Source organism: Mesocricetus auratus, unplaced genomic scaffold, assembly GCF_017639785.1.
Source record: "Mesocricetus auratus isolate SY011 unplaced genomic scaffold, BCM_Maur_2.0 Super-Scaffold_100048, whole genome shotgun sequence".
Taxonomy (NCBI): Eukaryota; Metazoa; Chordata; class Mammalia; order Rodentia; family Cricetidae; genus Mesocricetus; species Mesocricetus auratus.
In genome coordinates, this window is record NW_024429225.1 from 2,864,048 (window position 1) to 2,881,106 (window position 17,059).

Consider the following 17,059-nt stretch of genomic DNA (forward strand, 5'->3'; position numbering starts at 1 on the left):
GCCTCCGCATAGAGGCTGGCATTCGTGGGTGACTAAGAGGCCCTATCTCCCTCTGTTTACCACTGGCAAAGAGAGATCTTTGTTCCACCCCAAAAAGAGAAAGAGGCAGAGGGGAGGAACAAGGACAGAGGTGTGGCGAGAAAGACCGGGCCAGACACCAGGTCACTGAAATGCACGAAGGAGTAAACCACAGGTCAGCATGTGCAGCCAGGATCAGCATCTAGGTGAACTGGAAATGTCAACAGAGAAGACAGAACAGCAGCAGAATGCAGTCCTGTCTAATGCCACGGCCTAAAAGAGATAGAAAGAATAATAAGGGTGCGTGGGGAGTTGGGAGTTCAGCTCCCCAGTACTGCCTGTCCCACGACGAAGCCTACTGCTTTACAGATTCAGTTAAACATGTAAGCATGATGAAACTCTGTCCTTGGCTGAATGCAACTCAGACACAGGAAGGGCCATCCAAGAAAATGTAGCGGCAAGCAAGGCTTGGCCACACACATGTGGGTGTACTCTGCACGGCCCGCTAGCTAGAGCCAAAATTTGCTTACAACCAAAGTACATCATGGCTCCCTTCTTATTGTCACAGTTTGCTTAGCTTACAAATGAGTATCCCGAGGTGCTGAAAGAAACAAATTGTTTTTTCAGATTACAAAGAGAGTCAAGACCCAATGTTCCTAATGCTTAGTACTATGAGTAATATGTTTAAACACAGACTTGGACAACTTACTAGCAGACGTATTATTGAAATAGCTTGAAGCAAACCTAAGCATATAGGTAAACCAATAAAAGATAAAACTGGCAGTAAGAAAGGTTGAGAAAGAAGAAGAGCCACTGAGCCCATACACTCCATAGCTACAATGTTTTACATTTCATCTCAGAATGAGCCTAGGTCACCAGGGTGTGTGCGTGTGTGCGTGTGTATGTGTGTGTGTGTGTGTGTGTGTGTGCGTGTGTGCGTGTGTGCGTGTGTGCGTGTGTGCGTGTGTGCGTGTGTGCGTGTGTGCGTGTGTGTGTGTGTGTGTGCGCGCGCGCGCGCGCTGTTAGGGACCAAATCCAGGACCCTGTGCATGCTAGGCAAGTACTCTGTTGCCAAGTTACATTCCCAGCTCTCTGTGGCTTTTGTCATCCATTCTATTAACATAAAATTATTGAATTAAAAAGGAAACAATGAGCAACAGTACTGATTCAATACAAAGGAAAGGAAGTTAAACGTCAAGGGCTATACAAAACTAAAAGGACTGCATTTATACTACAGATATTGTGGGCACTCGTACTCTCAATCATCTGTCTGGTCCTCCTTCCTTGTCAAAAGCTCTTCCATGTCCTGCACAGGCTTGTGTGTGTGTCACCCCCAGCAGATGGCGCTGTTTAGGGAGGCTGCAGACCTTGGAAGGGATACACAGCTGGCTGAACGGCTGGAGGCAGTCCTTTCAGGACCCTGTGCTCGGCCTGCTTTCCAGTCCCATCTCTCGCCTCCTGGCTCACCACAGTGAAAAGGCTACTGCACTGAAAACGCTCGTCACCAGGGAGTGAGCCGCTTGGCCACCGTGTCATCACGGCCACCGTAAACTGCCACCTCCTGAAAGTGAACCAGCGTCAGTATACTTGTCACACAGCTATAAAACGTTTCTGGTGTCCTTGACCTCCCAAGACCTTGTCGCCACTCTCCTTCTTCCATTCTTCAGATCTTGGTAAAGCTAGATTTACCTATGTCATTTCCTCTTTCAACATTGTTTCTTTCCGTAGCCAAAAACATGTCCACTCTCTCTTTGGTACTTGGTGTTTCCTTTGTAGCCACTGGCCATTGTTCGTAGACCATCTGAGCTGGTACGTTTTATCGGATTCTCTTGATGGCACTGCTTCAGGGCTTCTTACTTACCACCCAAGTGTTCACGAGCTGACCACAGTTACTACACGCTACACTTGACTCCCAGGGAACATCGTGTTCCCTGAAGACTGGTGTCCAGTAGAAATGTAACCAGTATTTTGTCCAGCTTGTTCAAAGTCATCATCACAAACAACCCAGCAACCCCATAAGAAACATCACACATTAATATTTTACCAAAAAGGCAACACTATATAGCAAAGAACTGATTTTACTGAAAGAAATTTTGCCATAACTGTAACATGCAAAAATCTGTCGTAGTAATAACTTACACTGACAATCAGACTGGAAACTCAAGATTTTTCTCTTGCTCATTTATCAGAGAACACGTGCCTTTTTTAAAGTTAACATTTTATTTTCTTCAAACTCTGTCTCAGTTACTGTTTTATGGCTGTGAAGAAACACCATGACCAAATCAACTCTTAGAAAAATTTAATTAGGGCTTGCTTACAGCTTCAGAGGGTGAGTCCACGATCATCAGGCAGGGAGCAGACAGGCTTGGGCGGCACTGGAGAAGCAGCTGAGAGCTTTACATCCTGGGCCACAGGCACCAAGCACAGACACATTAACAGTGGGCCTGCTGTAGGCTTTGGAAACCTCAATGCCCGCCCCCCAATGGCACGCCTTCTCCAATGAGGCCACAGTGCCTAATCTTTCCCAAGGAGCTCCATCAACTAGGGGGACCAAACATTTAGAGATATGACCTGAGGAGGTCATTCTTACTCATACCATCGCCATCTTACTGGAGGGAAATAAGCACAGGGAACATCCCATACCAAGCAGACCTGTGTACTTCACAACATAGTAGTCATGCAAATTCAACTCCAAGAAACATCCGGTGTGAACCACGCTGCACTACACCGACAGAAGGAAAATTTCAGATCTCTGAGAAGCTTATCCAGACTGAAGACAAAAACCCCTGAGAGAAAAAGCATCATCGCGTGCCTTTCGAGTGCAACTGTAGCTTGATGAACGCCAGCAGCCTTGTTTCCCACGGTGCACGGACTCCAGAGATCCCCTGCCCGGCCATCCTGAACCGTCTCCAGACAGGCCTTAGCGTTAACAGTGGAGAGCAGGAAGAGAGACGCTGTGGGCACCTACTGGATCAAGGTCAAGGGTGCTGCTAAACATCTCACGGCACGCAGCACACTCCTTACAAGCATTCTCCAGCCTCACGCGGCCGAGGGGCTATGTCCTACACGGAAACAAGACCGGAGGACGAAGACTATGAGCACCACCACCGTTTGCCACAGCCACCTACCTACCTTGGATGCCTGGGGTGTGGAGACCACGTGGATTGTGCTGGGTTTGACGCCGTTGGCCTTGGTCCGCTTATAGAGGGCGAATCTGCTTTTCCTCCTGCCCCTGTCGCCATTAGGCAAAGCACCATTGTACCTAAGACAGAGAAAAAAAGCTCTCGTTTTTCTGTAAGCTTTAACAGCGTCAAGTGCGGGCGTTAGGTTAGGGGAACAGCAATGGTCAGAGAGCTGCTCACGGAGCCCCCACGGAAGGGGAGGGCTGCAAGTAGACCAGCTGCAATAAAATCCAAACCACTCCCAGGGACTTCATTTAAAAGTGATGCACAAGTAATCATAGGTTTCCTATTCTATGAAGACAGACTCTTCAAATCTTTCTAGGAAGAGACAAATGAGTATTCTGCAGAGCTGGCTTGATTCGGCTAGTACAATTCTAACAGACCTCAGGAAAGCACTTGAGAAACATTTTAAATGAACTAGTTAGGGAAAAGTATGCTAATTGGAACTCATCTCTCACTCTCCAAATCACGTTCATGCCTTCTTTACAATGTTTATTCGCAAAAGACCAAATTTAGTTACTTGCTTCAGAGTTTTGAATCCTATACGCACTCTCATTACTTTGAACCCTACACTGCAAGGTTAACGGGGGAAACAGCTTGTACAAATTATACAGGAGTTTCAGCCCACTCTCAGAAAACCTGGCAAGTAAACAAGTCACGGGGTGGTTTCTTGCATTTAGCTAATGACAGAGTTTAAAGAAATTCAGGATTACAGCTCACAGTCTGGCTTCAGCTGCATGTGCTAACCACAGATTTACTGATCTCCCAAGTGGCTATGAGGATTTGACTAAGATTCTTTGCTGGCAACACAGAGAATCTCCTCTCCAGAAGAGTGAAGGGGAGTCACATAAATTTACTCAGATAAACACAGCTGCTCCACGATCCGGTGGGAACAGCCACCGCTCTGGTGGTGGTTCCTGCTTCTGCCATGCCCCGCAGACCCTGGGCTTGCCTCCATTTCTCCCACTCTACTCAGGAGAGAGCTGGGGCGTGGGAGGGTGAGGCCCCTGGGAACTGCAGAAGTTGGAACAAAGGGGCCTGGGTGATGTCTAAGAGCTGAGTCAGCAGCTCTACAGACAATGGTCTCATATTACCACACAAGTCATTTGTACTGTGCTAGTAATAAACGCTTCCATGCCCATCAAAAAGGAACCAGCTACCTAGAGACGACTCTAGACTAAAGAAATGTTTCAAGTTTTAATCCTCTCTTTTGTCCCCCTTAGGCAAGGTAAAAAAAAAAAATGCAGTTTCCACAAATCTGCAGTCACCACTGTCAAGCACTCACACGTAAACAATCATTATAAACTCACCTTTGGGTATTTTGACACCATTTAACTCAGGACCAGGAAGCAACTAAATAAAGTCCAGGCGGCCAACAACTGGCAGGGGAGTGTTCACGGTTTCCCAGGCCACACGTGGCTCACCCACACACTCCAGGCAGGGGAAGTGTGCCTCAGGCACAGGGTAGCTCTCTGCTCCTAACCTTCCTCTCCCGAGGCTGCCCCTCCCCTCACTCTCTGTCTTTGGTAAGATGGTATGGCCGACATCTTCTGCCCCTCTCCACCTCACATCCGGTCCAACCTGGCCAACATCCTCCTCATCCTAGGACACAAGAAACTGGGACAAGGGACAACTAACTGTTTTCTGTGGGTAGCCTAAGGCGTGTAATCACAGAGCTGTGGGAACGTCACACTCTGACTGAGAAAAAAGTGAGGGGAGCAGAATTCATAAGGGCTCTTGTTGGTTCGAGTGTACTTTAATCCTTATTCGTGAAATTCTTTTCTACAGCCTCAAAACTGCATCCAGCACAAAGAGAAGGAGTCAGAAATAGCAACACATGCAGAAACAATTTAAAGTGCCTGTGTCTGTGCACAGATGAACAGCTACTGTCGGTTAAATAAACCAGTGTGTGGACAGAATGGCTACTTAATGTATCTAGACGACAAGTGAAAATTCTATTGGAAACAAAACTATGGTGGAAAAGCAATGATGAAGATGAGACATGCTTCTAAGTAGCTTAAGCTCCCACGCCGTTCATTCAATATCTATAGTGCCCGGGACTAGAGCTGCTACGATGCGAGTCAGCTTCCTGCTGGAAAGAAACAAGGAGGGATCTCCCCTGAAGCCTTCAGAGGAGTGGGGCCCTGTCCACACCTTGACCTCAGCCATGAGCCTTCCAGGACTTCGAAAATGTTTCACCCCACCAAGTGGGTGCTCGCATGTTATATGAGCCCAGAAAATTCCACAGGTCGATTGAAAGCAAAATGGTGGAAATGGGCATGACACAGAAGGTTTAGCATTGTCTTGAGGTGTCGTAAAGTCAGCAGGACTAGGAAGTCTTACACAGATACGGGAATGTAGTGTGTTGTCTTCCCGCCAGCCTGTTCCAGAGCCGCAGCAGTCCCAAATGAACACACAGGAGGCTGTATTAATTATGAAGCTGTTGGCCTTGCTTGTTTCTTACTGGCTAGCTCTGACTTAAGTATTTAACCCAGAATTGAAAGGGGTCCGGACTCTTTACTCCTCTGGCGCCTACATGGTTGTCTCTCTTTCCCAGAATCCTCCTCGACTATCTTGCTTCCCTATTGGCCAACAGTGATTTGCTGACATATACACAGGACGTCCCCCATCAAGGGCAGGCTCCAGGTCCACACCCATGCAACGCTCCACGGGCTGTGCTTGTGGAGGAAGAAAATTCAAACGATTCAGCAGCATAAACAGAGAAAGGAAAAGTCAGAAAGGCTCTGGCCCGACCAAGGTGAGGCCACTGCAAAGATAAGCACTGGAGATGCAGGTAGCCGGAGAGGACACAGAGGACAGCTGTCACAGGTCCGGCAGCAGAGCTCACGAGGATGCACGAGATGATGCAGAATGCCGACGCCTACAAATGGGAGCCACGAGGGAAACCACCCTTCTTAGGCGTGGGCAGAGGGACCCAGCCCAGGAGAAAGTCTTATCACAAAGTCACAACTCCATGAGTATCGCACCAGGTCAGTAGGTAGAGGCACAACCATGATCTGGACTACAACAGCCCACGGGTGACCTCACCAGCTTCACAAAAACAATACAAGGCCAGCTGATCCTCCACGGTAGCCCCCGCCCTCCGAGCAGCAGAACCCTAAGAAAGCACTCTGCCCCCATCTTCCCACACAAGTTTCCCAGACCCCTCCGACCTACGAACATTGATGTTTGTCTCAAAGTGCACTTGGTCATCAGCCACGAATACCCAATGTCCCTCTACCCATTTCTCTTCAAGGTCTCTGTATGAGACTCTCCTGTCAAGGAACATAGTCTGGTAGGTCACAAATCCCTCCTCACTGCCCTACTGAAAAACTGGAGTCTAATTTCCTCTTCCCTAACGTAGGTTGACCTTCCTGACTTACGACCTCTGCTTGTCAACAAGATGTAGAAGAGGTGACAGTCTGAAACTTCCCATGTCGGGCGTGAAGATGCTTTGTGGCTTCTGCCTGGGATGCAGAGGACCCCGGGCTGCCTCGGATGCTGCTGAAACACTCACTACTGGAACGGCTGGTGATGCTCTCTCTGCTTCACAGCCTTTACGTTAATGCCAAATCATCTTCAAGCCTGGACCGGCCAGAAACAACCTAACCACCGTCATCATCTCTCCTCCCCCTTCTTCCCCATCTCGTCCCACTGCCCTCAGAGAACTGTGGGTTCTGGGTACCCGAGGCACCCGGCAGAGTGCACTACAAGCACACAGTAGGCACTGAAAACTTCCATGCCTGTTAGGCTAACAGAGCAGCTTTGGTACGGCAGGCCCAGGCAGAAAGGTAAAAATCTGCTTATAGAGGCAAAAAGGCACTGATCACAAAAGAAGGTCAGAACGTCCTCCGCCTAGCAAGCCTTCCACAGCGACATCTATAGAAATAAAATGTCCGGGTGCTGCTGACTCATCCATTTCAGAGGCTGAATGGGGTGACCCACTTTGAGCCCACGAGGTGCTTTTTAATCTCCACATTTTAAAAAAAATCTGAGGACGTTTTCAAACATTCACTTATTTAGTTGATGAGTGATTAAAAACGCTTACAAAGATGCAGGGCGAAACAGCTTGTCTTTGTAGTAAACGTATTTGGAATTTCCGAAAGATAAAATCCTATGGGGAAAAACATCTGCCCAGGAATGAAAGGGATTCCCTTGACTTACAGTATGGGCTTCATATACTAATGTGCACCAATATCGGTTACTGCGCCCTTGCTCTCTGCCAAGAAACTCGGAAGTGGGAAAACCACACGGACTTTTAACACGCAGGAAAGGCCAGGCAGAGCCCACAGCCGCGTGCAGTCCTGTGTGGCCCTGAAATGTGTGCTTTCCAGTCGCAGCAATGACAAGTTAGCAGATCAAGGCATTTCTTGACATACAACACAATGACACCATCTTGAAATAACACTTGCCACCTAAAAATGCACTTGTCAAAAAAATAACATAAAATAAAGTCCTTAAGAAAAGCAACACTGGGGGGAAGGGTCCCCACCTTGGAGATGCTACAGAGGCGATGAGCTCGCTCACACAGCAGCATCCGTGTTGGAAGGAGGAGTTGGGGGCTCCAGCAACCGAGACATCATCAGCACCCGCTGGGCACGTTCCAGAGCTGGCTGGGCACGTTCCAGAGCTGGCTGGGCACGTTCCAGAGCTGGCCGGGGTTTTCACTACAGACTGAAGGCTCTGCCTTCCTCTCAAAGTAACACCTGTCACTCCCACCAATGAATCACAAGCAGCTACTGTAACGGAAGGTGAACAGGATGTGGCCCTGGCAACAGGAGGCTGGCAGGCAAGGCACGGGCCCTGACACACCCTACAATGCGGCACCTCTGTCCTCTGCGAGACAGCCCCGCCTGACTTACACATGGAACCAATATACTGCCGTGACTGCAAGAAAACGTACTCGGGCCACCAGGGCCTGGCACTGGTTGCAAACAGTGACGGTCTTGACCCCTTTATTATTCAACTTAGCGTACTGATGTCTGGTGGACTTCTCCCATCCCAATGAACTGTAAAGCCCAGAGACACGCTGTTTATTTCTCTATGCACAAGCAGTGCTGCATACTGGCGTCTTATAAAATAAGTAGCAGCAGAATTGGATTTTAGCCAGAACAATGATTGTGGCACTACCATAACGTCTACTGCCTCTGAAGGTCACCTTCTCCGGCTCTGTAAACATTGGTTCACTCAGGGATGTTTCCCAGCTTTGGTGTTTTCAAGTCTCAGTTTCTCGTTGGAAATAGTCCCTGCTCGAAGAAGCTATTCAAAAAGTATTCCATGTGAGACATAAACACAACCTTTTTTTTTTTTCCAAAACGCATCAGGCAAGGTGTGTCAGGCTAGAGCCCAGATCAGAAGGGCCAAAACACACAAAGAACCCTGAGTCTTCATAGACGAGGCAGTTGGAAGATGCTGTCAAAGCAGTAACAAACCTTGCTAGTAAGTGCTGATGAAAGAAAACAAACAGGAAAAATAAAAAAGAAATCAAAAGAGTGTGGCTGTGCCCGGTTTGTTTTGTTTTGTTTTTTTCCAGTTTTACCTTTTAGTGCTTGGTGAACCCAAGGCCCCACATGTGCTCAACACCTTATCTGCCGCTGATATGGCTCCAGGCCTCCAATGGTACGCTTTGCATTGCGATACTGCTCTGGTGTCTTTGAGGCAAAGGTATTGACATGTCCCGTGCATGCCAGTCCTGTCATGGAGGAATGGACTCTTCTACACCAGATGTGTGTGACAACACACGCCGTCCAGGGTCTCCAGATACCTTCCACCAAGCGGAAGGTGGTTATTTTCCGAGCAGTTTCTTCTCTTTGCATAGCCTTCCTTCGTATCTCCCTGGCAGTTTTGCACAGAGGAAAGGCACATTAAACAGCCACGCCACGTCAGCAAGGGAACCCTAACGGTGGACCATGAGACAGGTACCTCGACTTAGCTCTTAGCTACAGCTGTGAGGACCTACTGTAAGTGCTCCCTCAGTTACAAACCGCCAATTCCATTCCAAAGAGCGGTGCTCAAACACTTCCTCTCAGTATGGACACAGAAGGCACTGCACCCAACTCCAGCATCCTGTGCACCCCATCTAACGGGCACATGAGCTGCCACTCTCGTTGACAAATGGCACCCAACTTCTCATGGCAATGAAGACAAGACAGTGATGCCACCGGTAACCATTTGCTTATCGCCTAGTTCTCTAGCTTCCTCATGATAAAAATGCTCCCAAAGACCAAGCCTTACAAAACGCCTCTTCAATATCAAGAACATAATCCCCTAGATGCACCTTCAGCTGATTTGCACCTGCCCTTCCCAGGCGGGCACATCGGCCAGCACTTACCACTCTCTGTGTCAAAAGCCTAGTACACTTACCCAATTCCCTTCCCAGGAGGGTTTCTACAGTGAGGGTTCTGCCCTGTGTGCTTTGAGGGTCAGACTCCTGACCCAGGCCTCATTAGCACCACACCTATGCAGATCCCCGGGCAAGTACTGTGCACACCTACACTGATTCCCCGGGCAAGTACTCTGCACACCTACGCTGGTCCCTGGACAAGCACTCTGCACACCTACGCTGATCCCCGGACAAGCCCTCTGCACACCTACGCTGATCCCCGGGCAAGCCCTCTGCACACCTACGCTGATCCCCGGGCAAGCCCTCTGCACACCTACGCTGGTCCCCGGACAAGCACTCTGCACACCTACGCTGATCCCCCGGACAAGCCCTCTGCACACCTACGCTGATCCCCCGGACAAGCCCTCTGCACACCTACGCTGATCCCTGGACAAGCACTCTGCACACCTATGCTGATCCCTGGACAAGCACTCTGCACACCTATGAAGATTCCCGGGCAAGAATTCTGCTCTTTCTTGCTTTTATTCAATTCTTATTGATTCTTAAAGGCCAAACTTCCTCTATGTATTCCTCCAAGCAGGCAAAAAAAAAAAAAAAAAAAGGAGAAAAAAGTATACAAAGAAAAGCTAGTGTACCTAAACAACAAGGCAGACAGTCATGAAAAAGAGTATTTATTATCTAACATTCACCACTTTCCCTTTTGAGGTTTTCCTCATTTCACATCAATGCTGTCAAAGTCATGCAAAGTACTTTTTGTTTTTACTGTGCTAAGGTTTGATATTTAAGCAAACATTTTTCAGGACACCTGAAGAGGATAGGCAACGACGAGCCAGAGATAAGGAGAGCCATTGCTCTCTCTGCTCAAACACTACTTCTTTTAGTCTGCCTTTGGGACCAACAAACTGAAGTCCCCAACTAACTGAGAGGTTTAGTCTCCGTGCTTTATCTCGGAGGCTGCTTCCTGGCGAAAACTGTAATAATTATTGTCCTGCAGTCATCCTCTCATTTCTAAAAGAACAAAAACACCACAATAACAAAGAAATAAGATGAAGCAAGAGATGGATTTGTCATATCTATTACTTACAGTATAAGATCAGATAAAGATTCAACATTGAATCTTGTTTCTGAATTAATGTCTTCTATACATCAAATATATCTCCATATTTTGCTAATAAAATTTTAAGACAGATTAAATCCCATGCATTCCTTTTTCATCACTTTGACATTTATTTTGGTTTGGCCTCTCACTACAAAAATCAAGATAGTTGGGTAAATAAACCATAGGTGGAAGACTAAAAATCTGGTCCAAATTCTTTATTCCATCCTGAATACAGGTCCTATGCCTGCTAGTGTGGAATTTTAGCTCATTCCCATGCATGGGTCAGGCCACGGGAGGATCTATTCTAGTCAATGGATGAGAAGAACGAACTTGAGACAAGCAAAGGTTAAACACATGTGCTTGGTGGGGAACCCCAGGAACACATTCAGCTAGTCTCCAAGCCAAGGAGAATGAGGCACCTGGAGACATACCATCTCATGGATGGAGAGCAGAACACAGGCGATATGAAGGAGAAAGAGTGAGGTTTAACTGGGGAGGAGGGGGTTGAAAGACAGAGGAAGGTGTCAGGGATGGAATAACTAATCCTAAGGATGTTTGAAAAGGCCATATGGAAATGTACAAATTTTATGAGCTTCCCGATTTGTGCACGTGTGTGTTCATGTAAGATTTTAATGGGCGTTATCCTATACAATGTATTACGATCGGCACTATATGCTACCAAATAAAGAGGCCAGTATCAGATAGGACATACCTCCCTCTCAAGTTGTTGGTCAAACCTGTCCTGGAGATGCCACACAGTACAAGATATTGCCACTGTTTCCAGTTGCCCATGAGAACTTGATGGTATGACCAGACTGCTGGAGATCCCATACACGTTGGTGACAACATGGAAAAACGAAGTGAGTACTGACCAGGAAGCCTCCTCCCTGAGGCTCTCTCTGACAGTACTGGAAGGGCTACAGAGGCTTCTTGTGGGGAGAGGGTAATCACCAGTCTTAGTTATGAACTCTGTGAACTGCCATAATTACTACCGTGTCAAGGTATGTCCACTGGTATAATATTATGGAGGTAGCCAACCACTTTCTGTTTGGATTTAAGACTCACTCCTCAAGAGGAAACATGCATGGTACTGTAAATCTGACCCCCAAAAAATTATGTGCTCTGGGTACACTCAGGTCCAGGGCTGAACCTACTACTACAGCTGTATATATGGAACAATTATAGAACTGCCCTCTAAATCAGTAGAACTCTACCAGGAGTTCAGTGCAGACATCAGATCTCCTAAGAGAAGCCTCTTTCTGCAGCAGACAATGGCTAACTCACAACTGGTCAAAACGCAGAGAATAAGTGACAGAGGGCTGCTCAGCCACAAATGAGACAATTATTATCTCACACCTCCCCCCCCCACACAGCTCAGAACCATCTGGAAGGAGGCAGGAAGGCAGTATGAAGCCAGAGAAGACTGGAGCAAAGCAGCATCCTAGGGCATGACAGGACCACTGAACTCATGAACTCACAGCGGCTCGCCGGCTGTGCGTAATAAAACCAGTCAGCATTCTACTGTGTAGTGTTTACGAGCCTGGTCCCAGCGCTGACTCAGACGTACTGGCAGCTGGGAGAGTCTGTGGGATGGACAGTTTGTTTTCTTTGAGGGTGTGGTACCCGGTTGGTCAACTGCACAGTAGATGTTCCACACTCAGAAGTAGATGGGCAGCGCAAACCGGAGCAGATGGGAGAAGGAAGAAGGGGCCAGGGGTGCTGAGGTAGACCACAGAGGGCTAGAGGGAGAAGCTGAGGGTGGATAAGATCAAAAGACATCCTATGAAATTCTCAAAGAATAAAAACCAATCCCATGGCTGTAGTAAGAAACAATGCCACCTCACCCCAGCCTCACCCAGTGGCCTTGGTCCTCCCACAGACTGGTAAAAATGACTGGTTTGAAGCATAGTTTGTTACAGAGTAGCACATGGTAATGATTAGCTGAGTTCTGCATTTCAAAGGCACGCTAAGTAGCTTCTTCAGTACTTAGAGTTGGGGCCAAGCACATACATGAAATATCTTTTCAAACTTTTGAACATAAAAGCCATTCAGAAGGATCAGCATAAATTAGAGATAATTTCAAGTATATTCGAATTAAATTGGTTTTTTAAAATGGGATTTCAAAATGTACACAGTAAGAGAATGGTGATATATTTGTCTCTCTTTTTTTTTTTTAATAAACCACGTCCATTAAAATCTATGGTCCCTTAAACCAATTAATGGGCGCATACAGTAATTTTGATCTCTCCTAATTGAACACAGTCACAAAAGAATTAAGGCAAAATTACCTATTATTTGGCAAAGAATTGATTCTTTAAAATATGTTTCTACACAAATCTACTTCAGTAAGAAATCTCTAGAAATAAGCACCTACCTCCCTCAGTCAACCCCTGAAGAAAGGAGATATCTTAACCTAGCACTGGCCATGCCATCAAATCTTCAGTAAGACACTGTGTATTCCAAACTCAGCACTGCAAAGGAACCTGGTCACCGGCCCAAAGCTTGGGAGTATTAAGCCAAAAACACAAGTGAGCTCTGCAACGTCCTCTGTGCCTCCTCCGTCCCCAGCACTGAAACACTCACTTCCCATCCCTCTCCTGTTTAAAAGTGTCATGGCCTGTGTCTTCCTACTCCCAAACCAACCATGCTAATGTGTTTAAACTGGCGTGTGCACAGACAACTTTGAGGAGCTCACAGAAACACAGGCTAGCCAGAGCACACTCACACACACAGACTCCTTACTAAGACTCCCTTCGTCTTCTCTGACCTCTGGCTTGCACACTTTCTGCTTCCTTCCTGAACCTGGGGGGGGGGGGTGATAATGGCTGCCCCTCCGTCACTTCCTCTGCTCTCTGACCAGAGTCGAGTTTGTGTGTTAGCTGTCATCTGCCCCAGAAAGAAGCTTTAATTGCCACTGCAGTGTGTTATAAAATACTTTAGCCTTGCTCAGTCATTCACAGCACAAGTTTCAGGGACAACATGACTCTGTGTCAAATGTAAGCGGTTTAATGAGCCTCAAAGAGGCGCATCCCTCGCGGCTTCCTTCCCGGCGTACCGTCAGTGGTGCACGGGTCACCCCTCTTCCCATGACTGTCCTCACGTAGCTGAACCACAAGATTAGGAAATCTTGACAGTAAAAACACACAGAGCCAGGATCACTAATGCAGGGCAGCAGATAAAGACAGCCAATTACACAAAAAAGTGCTCCTGAGCCTCTCCGTAGTAGGTGGCACTAGCCACAGAAGCATGCTACCCAGAAGTTAATGTGCACAGGGTCATTAACCCACTGGCTTCAAAGAGGAAAGGGGCTTCACGGTCCCCCTGAAAGTATGGGAGCACATGACCCTGTCAGTTAGCAAACAGCAGGCTAGACTTACGTGGCCACCAAGAATCGGCTAACGTGTATAATCTTAATGAAGGGACAACGTTATCAATTGTTCAAGAATTGGAGCACACCTGAGATCCACCCCCATCTCTCCATTTATAAATTCTTGCAATACAAGGAGATAATCGGAATCTGTAGTCACAGTCAGGGCCACTTATAGTCTTAGATTTCCCATATAGATCTGCATTGTTTAATATGGTAGCCACTAGCCATATGAAGCTATTGAAGTTTCAGTTTAATAAGTGAAAATTAAAAAGTTTGTTGCACCAGCCTCAGCACATTCAGCCCAGTGGCTCGTGTACAGGATGGCTGCGTGTACGGAGGTCTACCGGACAGCACTCATGCCCATTTTCTAGCATGTCAAGTAAAGGGGTTGTTGAGATCACACAGCCAATCCATAGAGGAACCCTGAGTCCTAGTTCAAGTTCCCCTTGAGTTCCCTGAAAGAATGGCAGGGCTAGAACACATTCTCAAACTCCCATCTCTATGCTTAAAGACAACGCCCCACCCAACCCCACTCCAACAGTGGTTAAGAAAATGTTCTATTGCCTTTTGAGGGAAAAATATTCTGCTATCAAAAATATCTTTTGCTTGAGGGGTGACGCATTTCCTCTAGAGACACACTTCGGAATTTACAATGTAAGTTACTAACCAAGTGTGATTCACCCACAAAAATTCATCTCACAAACAACTTTGAAACACAGATCCTGCAGATGCCAAACGGGCAGTGATAAAACCGTGCTGCACTGTTTTTAAGAGCCTAAAAGTAACACTTCTTCATGCGTGTTTAAAGATAAAACAATAAGGCATTCTGATTAGAAATCAGAGGCAACACATAGCTGTCCTTTATCATATCAGAGGCAAAACATGGATATCCATTATTATTCTACTCAACAGTTCCAGACTAACCGCTAACCCTGAAATAGATGTGTGAGTCACAGGCTGCTTCTGCTGAGAGACACAGAGTCACTGCTGTTGCGGTCAACACGATGACTCTGGGTCAAGGTCAACACGATGACACTGGGTCGAGGGTCAACACGATGACACTGGGTCGAGGGTCAACACGATGACACTGGGTCGAGGGTCAACACGATGACACTGGGTCGAGGGTCAACACGATGACACTGGGTCGAGGGAGACAAACCCACCAACCAACCAAACAGAAGCAATTCTGCAAAAGGAGACCCTTGGGTAAATAAGAAGACAATGGACAAAGGACCAGTGTGCACTGAGAAACCAGACCACTCCATCAGTCGTTCCGGAGCTATCTGGAAAGAAAACATTGCTTGAAAGAAAATGTGTCTCACAACTGCCACACAACACTTTTCAGAATAATCAAAACATACATATGAACAGGCGTAAAGTTTAAAGGGAAAAACTTGATCGTTCATCTTATTTTGTGAATCAGGAGTATTCTCATCAACGTAACAGTACGAATGGGTGCACTAAATACATAAGACGTTTGAACTGTCTATAAAGTTATAAAACACACAGAGCAGTGACGACAAGTGCACGCATACTTTTAAATGGTCGACCGTATCAGGAATTTTACAATGTGCTGTTCGCCCATCAAATTATAAACTCTGCTCAAATGCCACTGCACCCGAGTAAGCCTCTGGTGAAAATATTAATTTGTATAGTTCCTCTACAACACAACTTAGCAGCACACAGCAGCATCCTTCTAAAATACTTTCACCTAGAAATTTGTGAGCTCCATCCCAGGAACATGATTTTGAAATGAAAGCCAAGTTTTATACACAAAGATGTTTATTACATTATTACTTGTAATGGCAAAACCCAGCAAATGACAGAAATGTTCGATAATAATGGATCAACTAGTGTAGTTCTACATGATGAAATATTTATCATAAATTCTTAATGGCAAGCAAACTGGAGTATGAAAACTAAACAGAAAAATGTGTACACAATATCCTCTTTGATGCTAAAAATGCTTAATACACATAGGACTAAAAGGCAAAAGAAACATATCAAGATATTAACAGTGGTTGTCAGAACTGTATGATACAATTTTTATTTATGTTCTTCTCTTTTACGTGTCCTTATTAGACCTATTTAAAGTCAGAATTAAACTTTTTACACATACACACACATACACTGATTGTGTGTATATTATCAATTCATAATTCAAATAGGCCCCACACCCAGATATCAGCAGCCCATGGGATGAAAAGCTTAAATATATACTCAGTAGAATGGCACAGTGTATTTAAATTGTTAAGTTCTATTCTCATACTAATATATGGACTATCTCTGGCACATAAACCCCAGAAGCATGGTGATGCTCTCCTCCACCTTAAACATGTAATATGTTTGGCAAAGCTGTTGTTCTACCAGAACAACAACAAAACCAACTCTCTATTATTCATGTACTTTCGTTTTAAATAAAAATAATTCCTGTTTTTAGCAGAAATATTGTTGACATGGATACATTTAATTCTTGTACATAGAATTAGAGTCACATTTTTAACTTATATAACTTTATGTAAAGTACAAAACTGGTTAAAGATACACTTGGGGAAATTTTTAACTTGCAAACTTTGAGTTTTAATTCCTCAAATTACAAAAGACTTCCCATGGCTCTGATCAGGCAATGGCAAACCCGCCTCTCTGCTCCACTTCCTGCTCCCGTCAATGCGTGGACCGGGCGCTGGTCGCCATTTCACCTGGACTTCAGAGCACCGGCGGCGTGTGAGAATCACATGGGAGGAAGTCAGCCCTGATCTGCAGCAATGCTGGAAGCCCAAACAGTTCATGCTCAGTTAACTGCACTTACCCTTTCTTTCCTCCCCACCTCACGGTCCCCCCGCCCCACAGCACACAGGCGCCCCAAATTCACCCGTCCCACTGTCCTGCTACCGTGCTACACACAGCTGACTGACTCTCTCGGGGCACACCGTATGTCGACCATGCTGTTACACGGATGACGGGGCGGGGGCAGCAGTCAGAAATTTCTGGATTGGCACAATGCTCACTTTCCCATTCACATTTTCAAACTGACCACATTTGGAAAT

General features: G+C 46.3%; 1 protein-coding gene across 2 annotated transcripts in view; it reads right to left on the reverse strand.

Moving 5' to 3' along the window:
• Window positions 1-17,059, reverse strand: part of Peli2 (pellino E3 ubiquitin protein ligase family member 2) — a 140,107-nt gene that overhangs the window by 86,200 nt on the left and 36,848 nt on the right. For both annotated transcript variants that reach the window (XM_021222780.2, XM_005085736.4), the window contains exon 2: window positions 3,151-3,280. In XM_021222780.2, the coding sequence (XP_021078439.1) occupies window positions 3,151-3,280 (130 nt within the window). The remainder of the gene's footprint in view (window positions 1-3,150; window positions 3,281-17,059) is intronic.